Here is a 24070-nt window from a genome sequence, read left to right as displayed (position 1 = left end):
AGCCAGTGGCACATATAGAAGGAAACAGTGGCATCTGTGTGGAAAGACAGGGCAGCGCAGATGGGGAAAGACACATTGGTGCAGATGAGGCAATACACACAGCAGTAGGTATCGGAGAAGACAGAACAGCATGACGGCGTATAGGGGAAGAAAGTGTAGATGCATAGTAATTGGGAGTATTATAGTTTTTGCAATTATGAAAGATGTTTTTGGTAACTGCATGTGAATACTAAATGAAATGGATATACTCTATGTAGTGAGTGTGAAAGATGTTGGACCCTGGGATAGTTTTAGTAATAGTGTTTATTCTAGCACCTGCCATCTTTGAAAACCTATGCAGTTCCTCTACCCTATCTGGGGTGTTGCTGTCTGCTGTAGTGTTTCTAGCAAAGGTCTAGTTTGCAGTGCTAATATACAGACCACACTGTGCTAGAAGCACTACAGCAGACAGCTACACCCCAGGCAGGGAAGAGGAACTGCATGGGTTTTCAAAGATGGTGGGTGCTAGAATGAACATTATAGTAACTCAGGTATAGACAGTTTTACATGATTGCGGGTACTTACAGTATTAGGATGAGTGCGCCACATAACTACTCAGACCTTCAGTTGCATAGACTGCATGTGTGTATTCCAATGAGCACACAAATCTGTGAATTAGCAGCTCCACCATTGTGTGAGTGACAGCAATCTCACTCTGTGAGAGTGCTGAATCTGCACTTACCCACAGGCTGTGATGGCGTACCATATCTGTATTGCGCAAGGAATACGTCCATTAAGGCGTCAGCCTTAATGATCGTAATTTCATTGCTTTTTGGCGTTTGAGTGGAAGAGTTACAACAGGTTTCAGAAATGCCAGATCATGTGTAAGAAGCCTTAATGGGACGTGTGAAACCGTAAGGTTTTTTGTCAATGGAATATATATATACATACACACACACATACATATACACACACACACACACACACACATACACACATATATATATACATATACACATACACACACACACAAACACATATATATATTTGTGCAAATAAGGTGGCACTCGTCAGTCTTCTTAAGGTGTAGTAAAACAAGCCTTTATTATCCGACGGCGTTTCGGAATTTAATCCGTATTCATGTCCATGATTAAGTTCCGAAACGCCGTCGGATAATAAAGGCTTGTTTTACTACACCTTAAGAAGACTGACGAGTGCCACCTTATTTGCACACCCATATTGGAGCAAGCCTGGTTTTGTTTCCTGGGAGGGCACCGCAGCAATCCTACACCAAGAGTGAGTGCCGGACCTACAACTCTGCGATAGATATATATATATATATATATATATATATATATATATATATATATATATAGACGGTGGGGGACTGCGGCACTCTCTCGGACTCCTTCAAAAAACAAGCTCACACAGACAAGCAGGTGGCCGTCTACTTATTTCATGTGCGCTGCACCCCGGCTACAGTTTCCCTTTGGATGCGAGGAGTGCCCGCCCCTGTCCTCTATATATATATATATATATATATATATATATATATATATATATACACAGTATATGTGTATATATATATATATATATATATATATATATATATATATATATATATATATATATATATATATATATATATATATATATATATATATATACATACATACATACATACATACATATACATACATATATACATACACACACACACATATATACACAGTGGTGTTTACATAACCGAGCAGAATTTGTGAATTTCTGGCCATTTGTCAGAGAATATGAATGATAACTCACTCATTGTTATTGGTTGTGTGAAGTCATCTATTGTCAAACAACTGTATTTACTCTTTTTAAATCATAATGACAACAGAAACTACCCAAATGACCTTGATCAAAAATTTACATACCCTGGAGATTTTGGCCTGATAACATGCACACAAGTTGACACAAACGGGTTTGAATGGCTACTAAAGGTAACCACATGTGATTTATTTGCTTATAATCAGTGTGTGTGTGTGTGTGTGTGTGTGTGTGTGTGTGTGTGTGTGTGTATAAAAGGTCAGTGAGTTTCTGGTCTTCTGAATGACCCTTGCATCTTTTATCCAGTGCTGCACTGACATGTCTGGAGTCATGGGGAAAGCAAAATAATTGTCAAAGGATCTGTGGGAAAAGGCAATTGAACCGTATAAAACAGGAAAGCGATATAAAAAGATATCCAAGCAATTGAGAATGCCAATAAGCAGTGTTCAAACTCTAATTAAGAAGTGTAAAATTAGAGATTCTGCGGAAAACAAATCACAGTCAGGTAGACCAACAAAAATTTCAGCCACAACTTCAAGGAAAATTGTTCGGGATGCAAAGAAAAATCTACAAATAACTTCATCTGAAATACAGGAATCTCTAAAAAAAAAGTGGTGTGGTTGTTTCAGGATGCACAATAAGGAGGCATTTGAAGAAAAATGGGCTACATGGTCGAGTCGCCAGAAGAAAGCCATTACTACGCCAATGCCACAAAGCATCCCGCTTACAATAATCCAAACAGCACAGAGACAAGCCTCAAAACTTCTGGAACAGAGTAATTTGGAGTGATGAGACCAAAATTGAACTTTTTGGCCACAACCATATATGTTACATTTGGAGAGTCAACAAGGCCGATGATGAAAGGTACACCATTCCTACTGTGAAACACAGAGGTGGATCATTGATGTTTTGGGGATGTGTGAACCACAAAGGCACTGGAAACTTGGTCAAAATTGATGGCAAGGTGAATGCAGATTGTTATCAGAAAATACTGAACTCATCAGCCCAGAAGCTGCGCATGCAAGGCAGCCGATAGGAATGCCGGGCCCTGGTAAAATTTGGTGGCGTGGCCTAATCGTGGGAGCCGTGTCCACTTTGCACTATTAGGCCATGCTCCCAAAACATTAAGGGGGTAAAAACACACTTTAAAGTTGATGGAGGGGGCGTGGCTTGGCCGAGCGCGTAGGACGAGAGCTCCTCAATAATCCTGACTATTTATCCTGATACCCGTGGCAAACTCTGTAGGACAAACGGTGAACCAACTTATTTTAAGTGTGGACGCCCTTGGGTGCCATCCCGACCCGTGTGAGCCCTGTGGGATGCCGATTTAGGACCTCCGTCTCTCACTGTGTGTGCGCCCGCTGCTGAGGTTAGCGGGCGCCATCTTGGATCCGATCTCCCGGAGCTGTCGCCGGCCCGAAAGTGCCCTCATCTGAGACATGCATCTGCTTCTACGGACACCCTGCGGAGCCTACCTGCCTCACGGGGGATCTGCGGACTGCCGTTCTGAGATCCTTGCCCCTCGGTGTGTGAGCGCCCGCCGCTCGAGATAGTGAGGCGCCCTTCAAGAGTGGCAACTGGCCCGCCAATTCCCCTCTCCTGGTGTCAGTCTCTCACTTGTGTGGACCTCCTGACCGGTTGCTCTGCTTTTTCCAGTTGCCAGCTGTAACTTACCCTGCCTCCTGGGTCCGAGTGGGGACCTGCTGCACGCTGTGGGGTAGGGAAATAACCACAACTGTTTTTTACAAAAAAAAAAGAAAATTTCTGTGTGGGCTCCTGCATAATTGGCACCATTACATGCCTCTCGCCTATTTAGACCTGGTACTGCCTACTCTACAGTCTCTGCGCAGTGGCGCTACCTGCAACCAGCCCTCCTTGTGCATTTATTTCATGCTGGGGTAGCCATTATACACTTCTATTAATGTCCCATGCAGAAGACTCTCTCATTTGCTGTGAGTGTAGCTAAATTTACTGCCATTAATCAGTGCTGAGACAGTGTGGTGTGCTAGCCGCCACTACTGTACCCTGCCTTTACTACCTCTCAGAAGCGTTCCGTAAATTCAACGTTAAAGCAATGTCTGACCCCCTGCATCTAATCCTGGAAGCTATTGCTGCATCCACACAGAGAATACTTGCTGCATTTGGCGAAGAAAATACCATCTCCTCATATGCTATGCCTGCGCTCTGTGTATCCTTGACATTAATGCCATCACAAGATATATCCTTTCCAATGGAGACCCCACCCAGCACTTCTACTGTAGTTCTAACTTCTGAGGCTACCAACTATACGAAGTTCCGTCTTACAGCTCCGGAGGCAGTGCTGTCTACGGAGGTCTCCCTCTTTGCATGCTCATTTCCACGTCCTTGGCTGGATCAGAGCATCTTGAAATTTCTGTCCCAGTACTACCAAGTTCTGCACGTGTACTGTAGGGCATGTGTTGAAGGGACTATTATATGTGTGGCTCCACGTGGGAAGATTTTGTTTATGACTGTCTTTTATACCTCTACTAAATACTGGCCTGACTAAGGACTGACATTTTGTTCTGATTTGTTGCTTAGGTTGCCATATATACAGTACTGCTATGTTCACCGGTTCTTCTTTTCAGAACGCTACTGTACTGCCTTGCTGTATACCACTTTTAACTAGTTTCATCCTGTTTACACAAAGAAAAGGTCATGACATCCGGCCGGATCACTGTACTACACTATTTTTAAAGCAGAGGACCTGCCTGTCATTCGCCTCTGTCTCTCCAGTCCGATTTAGTTTCTATTTCTCTTTGTCCTTTCTCTTCCTCCTTATATTATTTGTTCTTTATGCCCCTGCCAGTTCTCCTCTCAATATCCTTTATTTGGGTGGGAAGGGATAGTTAGTGGGATAGTTGGGTGGGGGGGCTAGGGTGGGAGGGGTAAGTTAGGTTTTCTGGCTTGAGTAGCTATCTTTGTTAGCTACGGGCCACTAACTTTTCCTCCTCCGTGGTTAGTGTTAGGGGGGGTTTGGTTACAGGGACTAAAGTACACCTAAGTTGGGGGTGGGTAGTACAGGGTGGGGGGTTTTGTGGGTGGGTTGATTTGGGCCTTTTGGGAGGTTTTCGTTTATCTCTATTATTTAGGATAATAGGTTTGTTTTAGTTTAGACAGTGGTACTCTGTTAACTGACTATTTTAAGTTATAGATCTATATTGCTGCATGGTCTCTTATGCGCTATGTTTCTATGATTAAGCCTCCTTAGATTTCTTTGTGCTCTGCCGCTCGGAAGGCGCCTCCAGGCAATCGAATAAAGTATACCTATCCTTATTATGGAGGGAGGACATCCATCCTACCTATCTTGTTCTCGTGGGTGCAAACTTGTATGTGTACTTGTCTATAAATCTGTACACACCACACGTTGGTTACTACATATCTCCTGTATGCACAAACTGGTCTGATGCACTACTACTGTCCGTACACTTACTGCTATTGCTGTCTTTTTATTTGTTTTGTTTTTGTCTTGTTTTTGAAAATCAATAAAAATTACTGAATTTAAAAAAAAAAAAAGTTGATGGAGGAGTGTTATTTTCTCCACCCCCCTCAGCATCAGCAGCACATACCTACAGCATGTGCTCTCACGCTGTCAGTGAGACACTCATGCTGAGCCTGCTGTCAGCACAGCACATGCTGTAGGTGTGTGTTGCCTGGGAGGGATGAAGGGGGAAGGGGGGGTGGACCAGGGTCCCCGCTGGGCCCCTCCAGCAATCCCAGGCCCGGGTAATTAGTACCCTCTCCCCTCCCTCTCTACAGCCTTATGTGCATGGGACGTACTTTGACATTCCAACATGATAATGATCCAAAACACAAGGCCAAGTTGACCTGTCATTTGCTACAGTAGAATAAAGTGAAGGTTCTGGAGTGGCTATCTCAATCTCCTGAACTCAATATCATTGAGCCACTCTGGGGAGATCTCAAACATGCAGTTCATGCAAGACAGCCCAAGAATTTGCCAAGAAGAATGGGCAGCTTTACCATCTGAGAAATTAAATCGCCTCATCCACAACTACCACATAAGACTTCAAGCTGTCATTTATACATGGTATTAAGAACTGGGGTATGTAAACAGGTATGTAAAATTTTGATCAGGGTCATTTGAGTATTTTATGTTGTCATTATGATTTAAAAAGAGTAAACACAGTTGTTTGACAATAAATGGCTTCACCCAACCACTAACCATGAGTGAAAGAAAAGTTTGTGAGTTATCATTCATATTCTCTGACATATGGCCGGAAAATCACAAATTCGGCTAGGGTATGTAAATTTATGAGCACAACTGTATATACAGGTTGAGTATCCCGTATCCAAAATGCTCGGGACCAGGAGAATTTTGGATAACGGATTATTCCGTATTTCGGAATATTTTAATATTTCAATGATGTATTTTGAAGTATCTTGCATTTATGCTGTATAAACACATAATATACACACACAAATATATTTTATTACCACATAAAATACACACAAATATATTTTATTTGTTCAAAAAACAAGGTTTCAAAACGTGAAACAAAATGTGTGTACTATCTCAGCACTGAATTTGAATGCCAAGCAATCATTTTCTTGTACATATATAGTGCCAGTTACATATCATGTCCTCAGTAGTGCTGTTACAAATGTCCCCAGTGAGTTTTTAGCAAAAAAAAAAATTTTTTTCACTTTCTGGAATGTCCGTATTTCGGAATAATTCGGATAACGGATATTCGGATACGGAATACTCGACCTGTATATATATATATATATATATATATATATATATATATATATATATATATATATATATATATATATATATATATATATATATATATATATATGTATATGTATATATATATATACATACATACATGCGACGAAATAAGGATGGCACTAGTGCCCATCATCCCCGGCATCAGACTGGCTTGGCGGACCCCCGGCATCAGACTGGCTCAGCGGACCCCCGGCATCAGAGTCGCCCACGGGGTACCAGTCCGGAGCCCCGAACATCGGAAGCCAGTCCGCGACACATGCCACCTGAGGCGATCACCTGGGCTTTCCCCTTAATAATTTGCAACTCTGCCTTACTAGAGATAGAAATCCCAGCATTCGGGGAGCACCTCCTCTGCTGATTCTTAAACCCAAAATGGGGTCTCCCAGCACTAGGACCAACAGTATTAGACAGAGTGCTTTTACTGGGAGACTAAGCAGAGCGCTCCTCTGCCACAGTGAAAACAGGCATAGATCTGACAACCTGTCCTGACTTGGCCAGAGGAAACCCCCTGTTGCCACCCCCGGCATTGCGCAAAACACAAGCTTGTAGAAAGTGGCCTGAATCTCCACAGTATAAGCATAGATTAAAGGCTCTACGCCGCTGACGCTCCTCCAACGGAAGTTTTGGCCGTAGAACACTCCTATGCTTTACCTGACCCTCTGGGTCTGAGGACTTGCTGCCTAATAACTCCTTAGGCAGGGTCTCATTAGGGGCTGAATGAACCCCAGTGACCTCTGGGAGGATCAGAAAAATTTCAGTTAGGAGTTTTTGCAGCTGCAGTAGGGACTGCTGCAAAACCTCTAACTGCCCAGGTTTAAAGGCAGTAAATGCCAAATTTAGAGCCGCTAATGAGTCTTGCATGGCCTGCATGATATAGCCGTGCAAGGTTACAGTGCAAATGACTATGACACGACAAACTGTGACAAGGCAAAACTGTGACAAGGTGAAAACTGCTGGACTGAGAGGACTGTACTCAGCTCCAGAGTTATTTTTTGGCCAGCTATAATGTTAGGATCCGGGGGCAACCTCGCCTGCCCTACCTTCATTGCCTCTGACTAAGGTTGGCGGGTGTGTGCAGAACTAGGCTTCATCAATAATAGCCGCGTTCGAAGGAGCCAGTTAGTCTAGCTCCAACCCTGATGCCACCTGGTCTTGAGAGTGACAACGCGCCCACCAAGGCCAGGAGAGAGCAAGGGGACAAACTAACTAATGCACACACGAGGCAAGGAGCCCCCTGACCCCCAAGGGGGTGACTACACAGGGAGATTGGGAATGCTCCCACAGGTGATGAGACAGGGTTATCTCGGGCAACAATGCATGACGGTGGTACATATACACAATGGAAACAATGCTCAGAAGATGGTATGAGTAACAATAATAAACAATAGCAACAATGCTCAGATGATGGTATGCAATAAGAGACAATGGCAACAATGCTCAGAAGATGGGATGCAATAATAATAAACCTCAACTGTACTATCCTGCACTGCGAGGGACAAGCCCCACAAAGCAGACACTCAGGCTGGTATTAGGGGAACCAGAAGACAGGAGGAATACAAGGCAAAAGTCCAATGGACACTTAGCTGCAGCAGGGCAGGATGCAGGAACCAACACTGCATGGCTCTGGACGAATAAGGAACCAGGTACGCCAAGGGATTGCTGCGCAGGGTCCACAAAGCTGGGACAGCAAAAGTAGCACACAGGACTCTGGCTGGGAGCTCTGAACTACAGACTTGCACACGGCTGACTCAGGGCTGACAAGACAGTATACCTGGCAGGGCTAAGCAGGTGAGGCTGCCTAATGAAGGCCTCAGGTGATTAGAGCAGCTGTGCACTCCAAGCTAGCAGCCTGATAATACACACCTGTGCCTAACTGACACATTATTGAGAGAGCTGCAATGGCACAGGCTGACCAGTGGAGGCCACCAGCGAGCAAACACAACACAAGCTGAAATGATCCCATGCCAGGCAGAAAGATAGGAGTCATAGGTGATGTCTCCTAACAGGTACATACCTCCAGATACTGTAGATCAGGCTTTCCCAACCACGGTCCTCAAGGCACACCAACAGTGCAGGTTTTAGTGATATCCAGGCTCCAGCACAGATGGTTTAATCAGAATCACTCAGGTACTAATTAAGTCACCTGTGCTCAAGCCTGGATATCTACAAAAACTGCACTGTTGATGTGCCTTGAGGACCGTGGTTGGGAAAGCCTGCTGTAGATGATGTAAAACTAGAAAGTGATTACATCATGTAATTACTTTAGTTACATTTTGAACATCCGGTGTGAATAAATCATTCAAATTTCCTAACAAGTTAAAAACATCTTTAATAATAATACTTCTATTCCAAGAGTATTTGCTTTTTATATGTTTTTAAAATAAATGTTTTATATCTAAGAAGAAGTCTTGATGGGTAATTTTACAAAAAGTGGAAAGATTGAATTCATTGTATTGTTAAATTATATATGGATGCTGAATAACACTATTGGGTTGTAATATATATATATATATATATATATCTATATATATATATATATATATATATATATATATATCTATATATATATATAGATATATATATATATATATATATATATATATCTATATATATATATATAGATATAGATATAGATATATATAGATAGATATATATATAGATAGATATATACATATATAGATATAAGAAGAAATGGCAGCGCCACTCCAAGAGGCTTTTTAAATGCTCACTACGTGGATGGCTAACGTGATTTTAATACAAGCATTTAAAAAGCCCCTTGGAGTGACGCTGCCATCTCTTCCTAGGCACAATTATTCAGAAGGCACCCAGGGCACTTATCCCAGCAGTTCCAGTGAGTGCCAGATCTTCTCTGCGTATATATATATATATATATATATATATATATATATATATATATATATATATATATAGTGATAATGCCAATTTATAATAATAAAGTCAAACTTACTGGGCACGCCAGACACCAAACGAAGTGGCCTCAAGACACGAAAAGCTCTCAGCGCCTTAACATTAAATCCAGATCCACCTCCTGTGGTAGTTATTCCTTGAAGTTTATTAACTTGTTCCAGGACCACTGAGAAAACTCTGTAATATGACATTTGTTTAATATTACATGTAAAAACAATGCAATATAAAACATGCATATTTTATCTGCAAATTTGTGAGAACATAATTGTTATTTGACTTAGATTTACAGGAGTATTAGAATTGATTTTATTTACATTATTGAAAAGCATATATCATACTTTTGACAACACACCTGCGGGAGCCTCTTGAAAGAGTGGGCAAGTCTCCTGGCTGGACACCACCCCCGCATCCAACACTGCTTCCAACAGTAATCCCAGTCTGGGGGGGTGTGTCCAATGACATTATTTGCACTGCCATGCTCCAGTCCCATTCCTATTTGACCTGATGACCCCCACCACTACCCCCACAGTGCCAACCTGCCCCCCCCCCCCCCCCCCTACCGGAGGAGGCAACCAGAATGTTGGAATGTATGAGGTACATATGGTAGAGCAGGTTGCACCAGAATGCTCAGATAACTGCCCCTTAATTAAATGTAGTTATGTGACAAACTTCCTGTTTTGATGAAAAGGTAAAGGACGAAAACGTTTTATACACTTTGAATAATAATTACTATTGTTCTACAGTAGTTAGTCTATATTTGATATTACACTTTGCTCTAACATCATTGAATGACCTAACTTAGAAGAAACAATTAGTAGGTTTGCATACATAGTGTATATATAGTGCATATATCCTTACCCGACAGAAACAATGGTGAAGTCAAGGATATTCCATCCATTCCGGAGATAAGCATCTGTATGCAATATGAAGCCATAAGCTACAATCTTCAAAAATGCTTCAATTGTGAAAATAAACAGGAAGATGTACTCAACCTTCTCCTATAAATGAAAATTATAGAAGGTCAACATATTTGCAAACTATTTCATACTTGACTTAAAGTAAAGGTGTAATATAAAAGGGGTTCTTCAAGTGTGTTTTTTTCCCCTAATAGAACTCACTTGTTCTAGCCGCCCGCCCCCTTTCGCACGGCTGTGAATGGATGTTTTGCATAAACATCCATTCACAAACCTTTAGGGTGACACCCACATCATTCAATGGTCGCCAACCATCAAATGATGCGGCGAGTACACGCAAATCTAAGACACTCTCAGGTATCTTAGGTTTACGTGTGCCCTGTGCGAGGACAGGGAGGGCAGCTGACATACGGTGATGTCAGCTGCCCACCCCTTGCACACGCGTCACTGGGGCATTAGCATGAGAATGCCAAGCATTTTCATGGGAACGCCCATGAAACGCTGGGCAGTCCCATGGGTGCATCCCCTGACCCCTGTTCACTGTGGCCGCTTACACACAGCGCATGCACAATAAGGTCCTTAAACCCTTTTTACCGTTACCGTTCTCCAAAAAGGATTATCCTTTGCCCCGACAAAAGGTGCCAATAAGGTTGATCTCCAAATTGACCTAAATCTCTTTTCACGTAAGCTTACCCTGAAACATCACTTTTTAAGAAAAACAGGTGGCGAGATTGACCCCCTAAATTCAAACCTTAAACTTAGAACTACATTTGGTACTTGTTTCCTAGCACGGCCACAGCGATCATGATCTCGGGCACCGTAGGTAGAAAAATCGCGTCGGTCGCATCGCATGCGGGCTAAAAAATCGCATGCGATGCGACCGACGCGATGCCCGCGATTTCCCATAGGGAACATTGTAAAATGCCTCAATTTACCCAAATCAACATAGGGAACAATGTTAAATGGGCCAGAAACCCCCCAAAAAAACCCTGAACAGTGAAATGGCCCCCCAAAAATAGTTTACGCCACCCCACGATCAACGTGAACCCGAAGCGTGGCGAGCGCAGCGAGCCCGCGAGGGGCGGCGGTACGCGTCCTCCGACCTTTTCATACCCCCACTATCCACGTCGGCGTGGAGTTGAGAATAGATAGTGTGGCGAGTGCAGCAGCCACCGAGCCCGAAGCGTGGCGAGCGGACACCTTCACAGGTAAACGTGTCCCTTCGCGGGCTTCACAGGTATCCTCGCTGCGCCCGCCACACTATCTATTCTCGACTCCACGCCGACGTGGATAGTGGGGGTATGAAAAGGTCGGAGGACGCATACCGGCGGCGCTCGCCACGCTTCGGGTTCACGTTGATCGTGGGGTGGCGTTAACTATTTTTGGGGGGCTATTTCACTGTTCAGGGTTTTTTGGGGGGGTTTCTGGCCCATTAAACATTGTTCCCTATGTTGATTTGGGTAAATTGAGGCATTTTACATTGTTCCCTATGGGAAATTCGGGCATCGGGTCGGGACCATCTCATGCTTTTTTTGGCCGCATGCGATGCGACCGACGCGATTTTGACTTTTTCAATGCATTTCAATGGGAAATCGCGGGCATCGCGTCGGTCGCATCGCAGACCACTAAAAATTACCCGCGATTGTGGCCGTGCTAGGAAACAAGTACCCTACGTTTTATCCACTGGAGTCACGTGGGCCCTATATTGATCTATTCACAGAATTAGTTAAAAAGGATCTTTCAAAACTAAATTAAAAAGATATAAAAAAAAACCAATCTGAGCCATAAAGAAATGGTCGCATTAAAGAGTCTGCAGAAAGACAAATCCATTGTTATTAAGAACGCCGATAAAGGCGGAGGGATGGTGTTGCTTGACCGAGAGGTTTATGTGGCAGAGGCCTATAAACTGCATAAATTCATATACAAAACTGGCCAGTGACCCAACCAATGAGTACCTGACCAAGCTTGAAGTACTCCTAAAGAGAGGGCTTAATGAAAAAAATCATCTGTAGTAATGAATTTAAATATCTTTTTAACACCACACCCAACCTGGCCACATTCTACCACCTGCCTAAGAAACACAAAGGGGTGGTGCCCCCCCCCCGGACGACCCATTTTCGCCGGGGCGGGCTCACTCACTTGTCGTATCTCAGAGTATGTCGACACTTTTATTAAAAAGTATGTTCCGAGTATCGAAACCCATGTCCATGATTCTTCACACTTACTACAAATACTTGACAGTGTGGAGTGGGAAGAGGGTTTTTGCCTGGCCTCCATTGACGTGCAGGCCTACTTTACCAGCATCCCTCACGACATGGGCATCGAAGCAGTGCGAAAATTTTTGAGCCTCGATGCAAACACTTCAAGTGTCAGAAGGGAGTTAATTTGTGATTGTCTGAAGTTCGTGCTACAATTCAACTATTTTGAGTTTCTGGGGGACTGGTTCCTCCAGACCTGTGGCACGGCTATGGGCACCATTTGTGCGCCAAGTCTTGCCAATTTATATATGGCGGAATGGGAGACCAATACCTTGGTTGGTGACATGGTTAGTAACATCGTTCTAATTAAGAGGTACATTGATGACATTATCATCATATGGAATGGTGATCAAACCCTTTTTGAGTCCTTTGTTGATAATTTGAACAACAACTGTTACAATTTAAAATTCACATCATCTTTTAATAAAACCAAGATTGAATTTCTTGATATCACATTGAATGTGAAGGATTTCCCTATCCAAAGAAAAATCCAGACCTCCACGTTCTTCAAGGTGGTGGACGCGACCAGTTATCTTGAGTACTCCAGTTGCCATCTTGAGGCCTGGAAGGATAACATCCCATACTCACAGTTTTTACGGCTTCAAAGAAACTGTTCGTGTCCACTAGTCTTTGAAGAACAATCCCTGGTTTATGTGAAGCGATTCACTGAAAAAGGTTACCCTGTAAGTATTATTCAGGGGGCCCTTCGAAGGGCACGTGCCCTGAATCGTGAACAACTTTTTCAACCCAAAAGGGCTGAACAACCTGTCGCCTTGAATACCAATAGTCATGCAATGTTCATTACCCAGTACAGTACCCATGAAAAAGAACTGAGGGGTATTTTTAGGAAACACTGGGGTGTTCTCAAGCTAGACCCCATTTTGAAGGGGCACATTTCTGATGTACCCAAAATGGTGTTTCGAAGGGCCAAAACCATCAAGACCCTTGCGTCAAAGAACCAATTAGAGAACATCGAGACAAGAGGCCCCTCTGAAACCTTTCTAAGCCTAAAAGGATGCTTTCCCTTTGCAAAGTGTGTCCACACATGAGAAAAGGGCCATCCATTGATGGAACAGATTTGAAGGTTAATGATTTTATTAACTGTAACTCTATGTCGGTCATCTACCTTTTAATATGTGGCTGTGGGTTAAAATATATAGGTAAAACTAAGAGGTGCCTTAAAATTAGAATTTTAGAGCACCTCCGGAACATCAGACATGGGGTGCTCAATCATAGGGTGTCGAGGCACTATAAGGAGGCCCACAACTGTGATCCAAGGTCGCTCACCTTTAAGGGCATCGAGCTAGTACATAGAAACAAAAGGGGCGGGGACCATGAAAAACTTTTATTAAAACGTGAGACAACATGGATTTTAAGACTTAATACCCTGACCCCTGTTGGGTTAAATGAAGGTTACGAGATAACCCCATTCATCAATCATACCCCTTTTCCATCTGAAACCCATGTTAAACACGGGTTTTTGAACACGGATCATACCCGTGTAAGACACGGGTAAAAACACTGTTCACACTGCGCACAGACCCGTGTTATACCCGTGTCGGAGCCTTTTACACTAAACCCGGGTAAACTTTGCAAAATCCCAAGAATGCCCACAAGACATAGCTTTTTTCCAGTCCAAACCAGTTTGAAGTCACAAAGGGGACAAAGGGGAGGGGTGGTGGGTGGGGTTTTCTAACAGCATTGCAGCAATGGAGTCTGAGAGAGTAGCTGTGTCTATGCTGGGCTTGCAGACATTTTGCAGTATTTTGCTGTACTATTCTGCCATGGACAGCTTGATGCAGCTTATAACACTCTGCTACCTACTGCTGCGCTGGAGGAGGAGGACCCAATTATTTGCGGAGAGGGAGAGTGCTCGTCGCCATTATTTGCGGAGGAGGAGAGTGCTGTTATCAGCGAGTGTTTCCACCATCCTGCAAATGAGCACTGCACCAACCAGAAGAATGTGGATGAGAGATCGCAGACATGGGGAGGCTTTCATGCAGACAGTTCTAAGTTTCCAGGATGAGCAGTGGATGGCACATTTCAGAATGTCCCGTGCTACATTTTTCTATATTTTGGAACTACTGTCCCCTGCCATCACGAAGCAGACCACCAAGTTCAGGAAGCCTATTGAGCCCAGCAGGAGGTTAGCAATTGCTATTTGGTGGTACGCTACCCCTGGAGAGTATAGAACACTCTCTTGTCTATTTGGTGTAGGAATTGGCACAGTGTGCAAGATTGTATACCAAGTCACACGGGCATTGCTGAAAACCCTATACCAGCGCTTTATATCCTTGCCACAAGGACAGCGGCTAGAGGACACTGTCAAGGGATTCAAGAGGCGTGGATATCCTCAGTGTGGTGGAGCAATCGATGGTACCCACATTCCCATCATTGCCCCCCGTGATAACCCCGCAGACTACTATAACCGCAAGGGGTGGCATTTTATTGTCCTGCAAGCTGTAGTGGACCATAAATACTGGTAAGCAATAGTTTACTATTTTTTTTGTAAGGGTGGGCATTTTCTTTGGAGGAACAATATGTAATATACCATTTTTTTTAGTTTTACAGATGTGTTCATAGGTTGGCCCGGTAGGTCACATGATGCGAGGGTGCTAGCCAATTCAGATCTGTACAGTATTGCGGAGGACCAGCTAGGTGGATGTCTGTTCCCTAGAGAGGTAAGAAATTTGTACCCTACACTTTATGTTCACCCACAAACCAACATTTATGTTTTGAACCAGGAATAAATATAATTCTTTTTACAGAAATCGGTGACTGTTGATGGTGTGGAAATTCCGGTCCACCTCATTGGTGATGCAGCCTACCCCTTGCAGCACTGGCTGATGAAGGGCTACACCCAGCATGTTCAACTGTCGCCACAACAGATTGCATATACCCATGCCCTCAGTTCTGCCCGTATGGCAGTTGAAAATGCTTTTGGCCGATTAAAAGGACGCTGGCGTTGCCTCATGAAGAGGAATGATGTGGACTTAAAAATCATGCCAGATATTGTCGCAGCTTGCTGCATTCTGCACAATATATGTGAGCTGCAAAAGAAAAACTTTCTTCCTGAGTGGAATGTGCTGGACCAGGAGTTGTTGGGAAACGTACATGATGCAGCAGGCTATGAGGGGGTGCATAGCATTGCCGCTGAGCGGATAAGAGCCACAATAACTCAAAACCTTACATCAATGTTGCAGTAGGGGACACAGAGAAATATTGCTGGTTGAACAGTTTGTGTTTATTCATTTTTTGTATACTTGAAGTATAATTATAAAACATGTCAAAAAACTTTCTTGTATGTTTTCAAAACTTGACATACAGGTACAAAATGGCTTGGAAAACATTTATTAGTGCAAAAATATAAGTGCAAAGAGAACACAAGAGGGAGGAAGATGTATGACGCAGTGATGGGGGGGGGGGAGTCATAAATTGACAATCCTATCAGCTCCAAACTGTCCCTCCAGAAACCCTTCATACACTTAACAGTTTGGAGCTGATAGGAGGGCCTAAAGCACTATCACTGCTCCATACATCTTCCCCTCTGCTATGGCCATTCTAGTTATCACGTGGGCCTAATTATTTCAGGCCTAAGAACGTACATCCTTGAGGTAGGAAAAAAAAAAAAAATATATATATATATATATATACTATATATTTTTTTAAATAAAAAAAATGAGCACCCTAGTACTGCGACCTTTACTTGCCCTTCTATGTATATATATATCTTATACATGTGCCCTATACTACCTGTACCTGTAATATGGACTTGTTATGTATTTTAAAATTATATATAAAAAATGTGTACCAACTGGGCCAACTTTGGCTTCTCTACCTACATTGTGCAGAAACCTAACAACCTGAAAAGATACATACAAACATTGCTGTAGCAACAACAGGCCTAACTCAATTGCCTATAAACCCGATATTGTTCGGGTTGTGGGATTGATGTGTTAGGATACTGAGCATGGTCATAGTTGTACTGGCCATATGGCACTTGTGTGTGGTCTTTTTTGTGGTGCTTGTGTATTGGCAGGGATACGGCTAAACATACGCTCAAACAATGTCATCTGCCTCTCATGCATATCCGCTATTTGTGACATAAAAGAATCATGCATTTCTTTTTCAGATGCTAAAAAACGGGCAATTCTTGCATCTTCATGAGCGTTCAAATCGCTATCCGCCTCACGTAGATGTTCCAGAATAATCGTTGTCATTGCTCTCACCGATTGTTCTGTTCTGTTTGGTTTCGGCTTTCTTTTGGGAACGTTATAGACTGTGAAAGGGATAAAAAATGATTTGTTACACACTGATCATATATAAACATTGCATAGTTTAACCAACACATGTTTGCGGCCTTCCGGCACATGCACACTACCTATCCATTACCCATTATGTTTTCAATCCTTTTTCAAACACAGTTTAAAGGTATTAAGGTGTAATAGTGTTCTAGGTTGCCATTAAACTATCCACACATCCCACCATATGTTAACATAAGTTTTGGTCTTACGTATGGACTACTGCAGCAACTATGACATAGCATGCTAGGATGTGTAGTACCAAAGGAGCTTGAAGTGTGATAGTTTTGACACCACTACATAATGTCTGTGTATGTGCTTGTCTGTGTGCAAATTTAATACTTACTATTGGAGCGCAAAGTTGTGGGCTTGGGTGCCTGGCAAATCTCCGGCGACTTGGGTGCCTGTGAAGTCTCCGGCTGAGAAGCCTCTACCTCCTCATTTAGTACAGCGCTGACGGAATCATCCTTCATGCTTGACTCTTCCAAACTGCAGTCAGATACGAGCAGCGGGGATGGTGGTCCACATTGTGAGCTGGGGAGGCTGTGCTGTGTTTCGGCATGGTCCTCCTCTACTGACATCTGACTATTGGCACAGCTGGATGATGATAGTGCGATGGGATTAGTTAGGGCACTTTTGCCAAAGACACTGTAGCATAGCTCATAACATGGCCAATCAATACGTCCTACGCCACTTTTCTTACGATTATGGTCGTGTGTTTTCATAAATTGCTTGCGTTAGTGCCTTTAATTTGTTGACCACTTGCTGCTGTGTTTTTTTTATGCCTCCGTCGGCCAGTATAAGGGATATGTTCTTGTAGACAAAGGTATCCTTTACTGTTCCCGTCATCTGTCTTCTTATTTCTTCCTCTACCCGAATATTAAGCAGCTCTCTTATCTCACTGTCTGCCTAACTATGGCTAGACATGTTTTGCTGTTCAAATACCTGCTGTGCCCAGCGTTGTAGGGAATGTGCTGTGATGGCTGCTTGGGCCTAGTGTCGCAGGGATTGTGGCTGTGATGGCTGCTTGTGCCCAGCGTAGGTAGGAGGCAATGTGCTGCAATGGCTACTTGCGCCCAGCGTGGCCAATGTGCTGCGATGGCTGCTTGTGCCCAGCGTAGGCAATGTGCTGCGATGGCTGCTTGTGGCCAGCGCCGGAGGAGCTGCTGCTGGGAAGCCTCCTCGTGCTCAGCGTCTCCCAGCGTCTTCCAGCGCGTCTCCAGCAGATGACATCATCTTCTGGTGCCCCTGAAGAACCAATTACCGGCCTCAGAGTGTTACCCGGATCTAAAACACGGGTAATGTGCGTTTACACTGCGCACAGACCCGTGTCATTGCCGTTTTTACCCTGTAGATACCAGGGTAGAATTCCCTGGTCTCTCTACCCGTGTTTTGTGAAAAGGACACGTTCACACTGACAAAAAACCCGTGTCGGTGCGCGTCCTCCAGCAAAAACCCGGGTAGAATTTGCTAGTGGAAAAGGGGTATCAGTAATATAACCTCACCATTTAAAAAGTCTGTGTATTATTTTGCATGCTTCCTCTTTTATTATAAAAAAAAATTGTCTTTTTATATATATATGTGTGTAGAAAATGTTTTTATATGCATGTCTAGTATTGTATTTGTAAAGTCCGGGGCGGAACTGCTCAAGCACAGCGCATTGGGCACCACGAGGGTCCCCTTAATAATAATTTATTATTTTCTCCATTATTATTATTATATTGACTTTGCTATTACTATTTTCATTCCCATTTTTATTTTCCCCATTTGGCTGGATTTGTCTAGGTTGTGCTTTGCATTGTCTGTGCATACAGTTTTTAATTAATTTTTTTATCTTTTCATTTTTTTGGGCAGCCCGATAAGATTCCATCCTCTGCTCGGTGTATATAAAACTACCGGTGCATACAATGCCCATATAAATCTAGTTAGGGTGACCACCTGTGCTTACGGTAAAACTTTTATTTTACGTGCCTCTGGTCATTCATTATATTCTGAGGCTTTCTTATTATACAGTCCACTCGGTATTAGCTGGGAACTCGAGCACAGGTGCGCACCCCTTTTTGATGTATTTACAGGGTATACTTCCGCCTTCTTCAGTATATACGGTATCACCTTGTCATTTGACACGTCACACGTCATGGGCGCTACGTGCCAACAGGTTGGACGTGCCTTCTGACACCGTCTACACTGTAGCTACACCCATCCGTTCTGGCCCCCGCACACCTATTGGCTGCCGCGGTCAATGTGATGTCTTTGTGACCCACGCCCAGACAAACTTAGCGGCCAATAGGAATAGCCGAGCGCTAGTCTGAGTGACAGCACCAGTGCTATTTAAACACCTAGAGCGTATGTATGGCCTACTACGCTCCCTCCCACCTCACTGCTGACGTTGGATCCTGGTCATCCCTGGACGCTTCCCTGCATGCCAGCACGGCGGCGTGTTCCTGTGGACTCCAGTATCTGCGCAAAGTGTGTGTTTTAAACCTTGTGGTACCCAGCCCACAGTGCTTTTTATTATGGTACGAGTCTTCATGTGATCTGTAACTTGGATTTTATTGTTGAACAATAAATTGTATGTGTGATACTGCACCATGAGGCCCTTCTCTCTGCCTTTTTCTAGATATATATATATATATATACACTTAATTATATTGCAGTAATTGTACTGGTCGTTTGTTAGGCAGGCTGTCAGTCAGTGTAGAGGGGTACAGTAGTGCACAGGCAGGATATCAGTAAGCTTTAAAAAAAAAAAATTCATTGGGGTGTGTGGTGTGCTGCACTGCAAACCAATACACCATATACATTACTACTGTCAGAAGCAGAACAAGTTCCGTGTGTGATTGATCTGCCTCCACGGTCCACACAGTGTTATACAAGCCCCATCCATTAAAAAAAAATACAATATAAATATAAATTTTACAATTTTGTTGTTCTTTATTTGTTGGTGTATACTGCACCCCAATAGTATACACCATAAGTTCCATGTGTGATTGTTCTGCATCCACACAGTGTTATACAAGCTATGCATTTTAAAAAAATTAAGAAATTAAACTAAAAAATAATGAAAATCAATTTTTCTCTCCTTTAGCAATGTTTGTGTGTACTGCACCCATAGTATGCGGTCAGAAGTTCTGTCTGTGATTGCTCTGTGTCCATGCAGCGTTATACAAGCTATTTCAGAGCAAATGAAGGTCTGATGGCGCTGAACTTGTGTGTCTGTGGAATATAATCTCGTAGTGTAGAGATATGAAAAAAATAAAATAAACCAAGTGTAAGGTGCTGTCAAGGTGGAGATGCTTTTTTTTTTTGGGGGGGGGGGGGGGGGAAGAGCACTCAATGGGGAAATTCATACCCAAACTCACTAAATAGTGGTGTGTTATAAGTATATAATGGTATCTTTATGGGTCCACCAGTGCAGAAAACATAGAAGACAATACCAATGATGGAAGACAGTATCCAGACGGCGTACCGTACTCACTGAATGAACAGGAGCATTAACGCATATAAAGGTATCTTTGTCAGCACATCAAAAGTAACAATTTCAGCAGCCAAAATGGGTGCCTACCATACTCACTGAATGGGCAGGTTTCTTTTAAAAGCCAGGTCCCTCTTTCTCCAATAGAAGTGTGAACCTCAAATGCAGAGGTATATGCAAAAAAAGGAGGAGGACCGGACTCAATAAAATATTTGGTACTTGTATATATCACGGCTCCCACGATGGGCATCGTACAGGGAAAAATCGCATCGCATGTGATCGCATGCGATGCGTTGCAATGCCATTTTTCACAAAAATCATGGACATGTGTTAAAATCATGTAAAATGCACCCCAAATGTCATTTTTCACACTGTATCACCCCCACTATCAACGCCAACCCGAAGCGTGGCGAGCGTAGCGGCGGTACGCGTCCTATGACCTTTTAATACCCCCACTATCCATGTCGGCGCGGAGTTGAGAATAGAAAGTGTGGCGAGTGCAGCGAGCCACCGAGCCCGAAGCGTGACGAGCGGAGACGGATACCTGTGAAGCCCGTGAGGGGACACGGATACCTGTGAAGGTATCCGCGCTGTGCTCGCCACACTTTCTATTCTCAACTCCATGCTGACGTGGATAGTGGGGGTATGAAAAGGTCATAGGACGCGTACCGCCGCCCCTCGCGGGCTCGGAGCGCTCGCCCACGCTTCGGATTGGCGTTGATAGTGGGGGTGATACAGTGTGAAAAATGACATTTGGGGTGCATTTTACATGATTTAAACACATGTCCATGATTTTTGTGAAAAATGGCATCGCATGCGATCGTATGCGATGCGATGGCATGCAATTTTTCTCACAAATGCATAAAAAACCCGGTAAAATCGCATGCCATTACATATGGCATGCGATGGCATGCTATGGGAGCCGTGATAGTATACAAGTACCAAATAATTTAATATTGGAGCAGCTGCTATGTGACCAATAGGCCAATAGCCACACACAGATGGTCCAAAAGTACAGTAAATACAATGAAAATCGAATAAAAACACTCACTTATTTGTCAACATGTTTCAGCGGTCACAGCCGCCCTTTTCAAGGTAGATAGTGAGTGAACAGGCAGTGTTTAAGTATCAGTATGGAGGGAGCACTTCCGGGTCACGCTAATTGCGTGTCGGAGTTTATAACATGATAATGAGCGATACCTACATATTAGGGATGCTCTCCTTAGTCCGGCGCATGGTCGACATATATCCCATACGAAGCAGCAGATCTAAATCAGCTGTATTTGATGAAATCTGCGCCATTACCTGCCGCAGTGGAACGCACAGCCGGAAGTCAGCTGATCGTAAGTATACGTGACCGCCGTGTTGTGACAACCCCTCTGTGTCACGTAATTGAGGCATCCCGCTTCCGGCCTGTGAAACGCACAGCCGGAAAGCAGGTGTGCATCCAGTCTAAATAACCTTTTAATGCGGGTAACATATTTTTTAGTGTTTGCGGGCACCTATAGGTATAATCCAAATACTATTGAAAACCTGGGCAGTAAATAATAATATAATTGAAAACGGAGATGGTGCACAGTGAATCCTATATGATAGGAAAGTGCAACATATTAAAGCGTCCCCATCTGAAAAAAGAAATGGGAATTTAAAAAAGTGCTTCCTCCATTTACAAAAAGTATATACAATAATATACAGTACAGTACAGTTAAAAAACAAATATACTTATTTTTTAAAATTCAAATACAGAGAGCAAAAGAATTACAAAAAATATCAAAGACTTTACTAAAACCATTTAAGTTCAAATTCGTGGTTTAGGCCACCAGGAGATAAGGTGGACAGGTTGAAAATCCACCTAATCTCTGTTTGAGCGAGGCAAACGTCCCTATTATTGTACCGCCAATTACTTTTCACGGCCTCTAGGCCCCAAACGCCTGTAATATGTTTAATGGAGCTGTTATGAACTTCCAAAAAATGTAAAGAAAATGGGTGTTCCTTAAAGCCTCTTTTAATATTTCTAACATGCTCGGCGAGTTGAATTTTCAGATTTCTTTTGGTCTTCCCAATATATAATTTCTCGCATGAACACCTGATGGCGTAAACAACGTAATTTGAATTATATGTGATACATTTTTTGGGTACGAATTTCCCCATTGAGTGCTCTTTCCCCACCCCAAAAAAAAAGCATCTCCACCTTGACATCACCTTACACTTGGTTTATTTTTAATTTTTTCATATCTCTACACTACGAGATTATATTCCACGGACACACAAGTTCAGCGCCATCAGACCTTCATTTGTTCCGAAATATCTACTAGAGAGGATTGCCCTGTGGTTCTCCATTTTGGTTTGTGGCTGCAACGACTGATAGCGCCTTGGGACTTTTCCTATCATCTGTACATATTCCTGTGTGGTCTTTTTACCGTGTGCATGAATAAACCTGTTCCCCCTGACTAAGAGATATCGTGTCGGTGGATTTAAAATTACCTGCTACGTGAACGCGAGACTGAATAAATAAGTGTCAGTGTTCCTCTTATGCCTGTATGCAGTAGAAGCTGGTAAAGATACCATTATGTGCACGCGGGTCAGAACTTTTAAGTAAGTGTCTGTCCACCTGCGAGATTGAGAGTCACCTTCATTTGATTGACTGCTGACCAACACCAAAGTAGGAAGTCAGAATATCTACTACATCGAGTGTTAGACACAGCGCCAGTGTTTCCCCAATGTTTTGTATTTTCCTTACACCTGTTTGTTTATTTAGCATTATACAAGCTGCACATTAAAAATAAATTAAGAAATTAAACTAAAAAAATCTAAATCAATTTTTCTCTTCTTTATCATTGTTTGTGTGTACTGCACCCATAGTATACTGTCAGAAGGTCTGTGTGTGATTGTTCCGCCTCCTTACAGCATTATACAAGCTCTGTCCTCAAAAACAAGAAAAAATATTATTTAAATTTGATTTAAAAATGGATAACAAACTGTTGGACCAAATACTCCTGCACCAGCTGCTGCCATCATTCATGGTGATGACTTAATATGTACTAGTACTAATGCCGACGCTGATGCTCAGCCTCAAACCAGGCAAGGAGAATTACCCCAAAAAGTTTTTTTTTTTTAAAACCTCCAACAGGAATAAAAAGAAAGCTAGTTCCTCCTGTAGTTGAAAGAATAAAAATTGCAAGAATGCCATTCACATCACGCAGTGGCAAGGAATGACTCCAGGCTTGCCCTCTATTTCTGAGTCAGACTTGGGAATCTGCAGTGAGGCATATCATGCGTCTGACAATGAAAGACCTTGTCATTCTGCTTTCCTAAGTGAGAAAACAGGCCAAACCAGAAGAAAAGTTGGAACATTAAAACAATAAGGCGCAATGTATACTTATGGAGATCGTGAACTATGGTCTTTTGTTTTAATAAAAGTCTCTTTAGGTAAGTTGGTGTCTGGTCGTGATGATCAATCTCAGATGATTAACCATGAAAAAATAAACAACAATAAAAAAATTTAAAATTAAACCATCTGTGATTATTTTTTCCAAAAAAGTATGTGCTCTTTTTGAAGATATAGGCCCTTACTCTGGTTGGTGCGTATATTTCCGATTTATTTCGGGGCGGTCCGCACGCCACGCTGTGCG

General features: G+C 42.9%; 1 protein-coding gene across 1 annotated transcript in view; it reads right to left on the bottom strand.

Moving 5' to 3' along the window:
- The window catches only part of CACNA1S (calcium voltage-gated channel subunit alpha1 S), a 761524-nt gene that overhangs the window by 631356 nt on the left and 106098 nt on the right, over positions 1-24070 (bottom strand). Inside the window, exons 4-5 of the mRNA XM_083173194.1 lie at positions 10349-10488; positions 9531-9667 (exon numbers count right to left, since the gene is read on the bottom strand). Coding sequence (XP_083029320.1) covers positions 9531-9667; positions 10349-10488 — 277 coding nt within the window. The remainder of the gene's footprint in view (positions 1-9530; positions 9668-10348; positions 10489-24070) is intronic.

The sequence above is a fragment of the Crinia signifera genome, chromosome 2 (assembly GCF_055691185.1).
Source record: "Crinia signifera chromosome 2, ASM5569118v1, whole genome shotgun sequence".
Taxonomy (NCBI): domain Eukaryota; kingdom Metazoa; phylum Chordata; class Amphibia; order Anura; family Myobatrachidae; genus Crinia; species Crinia signifera.
Note: the sequence above shows the minus strand (reverse complement) of the source record. Positions and strands in the feature narration are given on the sequence as shown.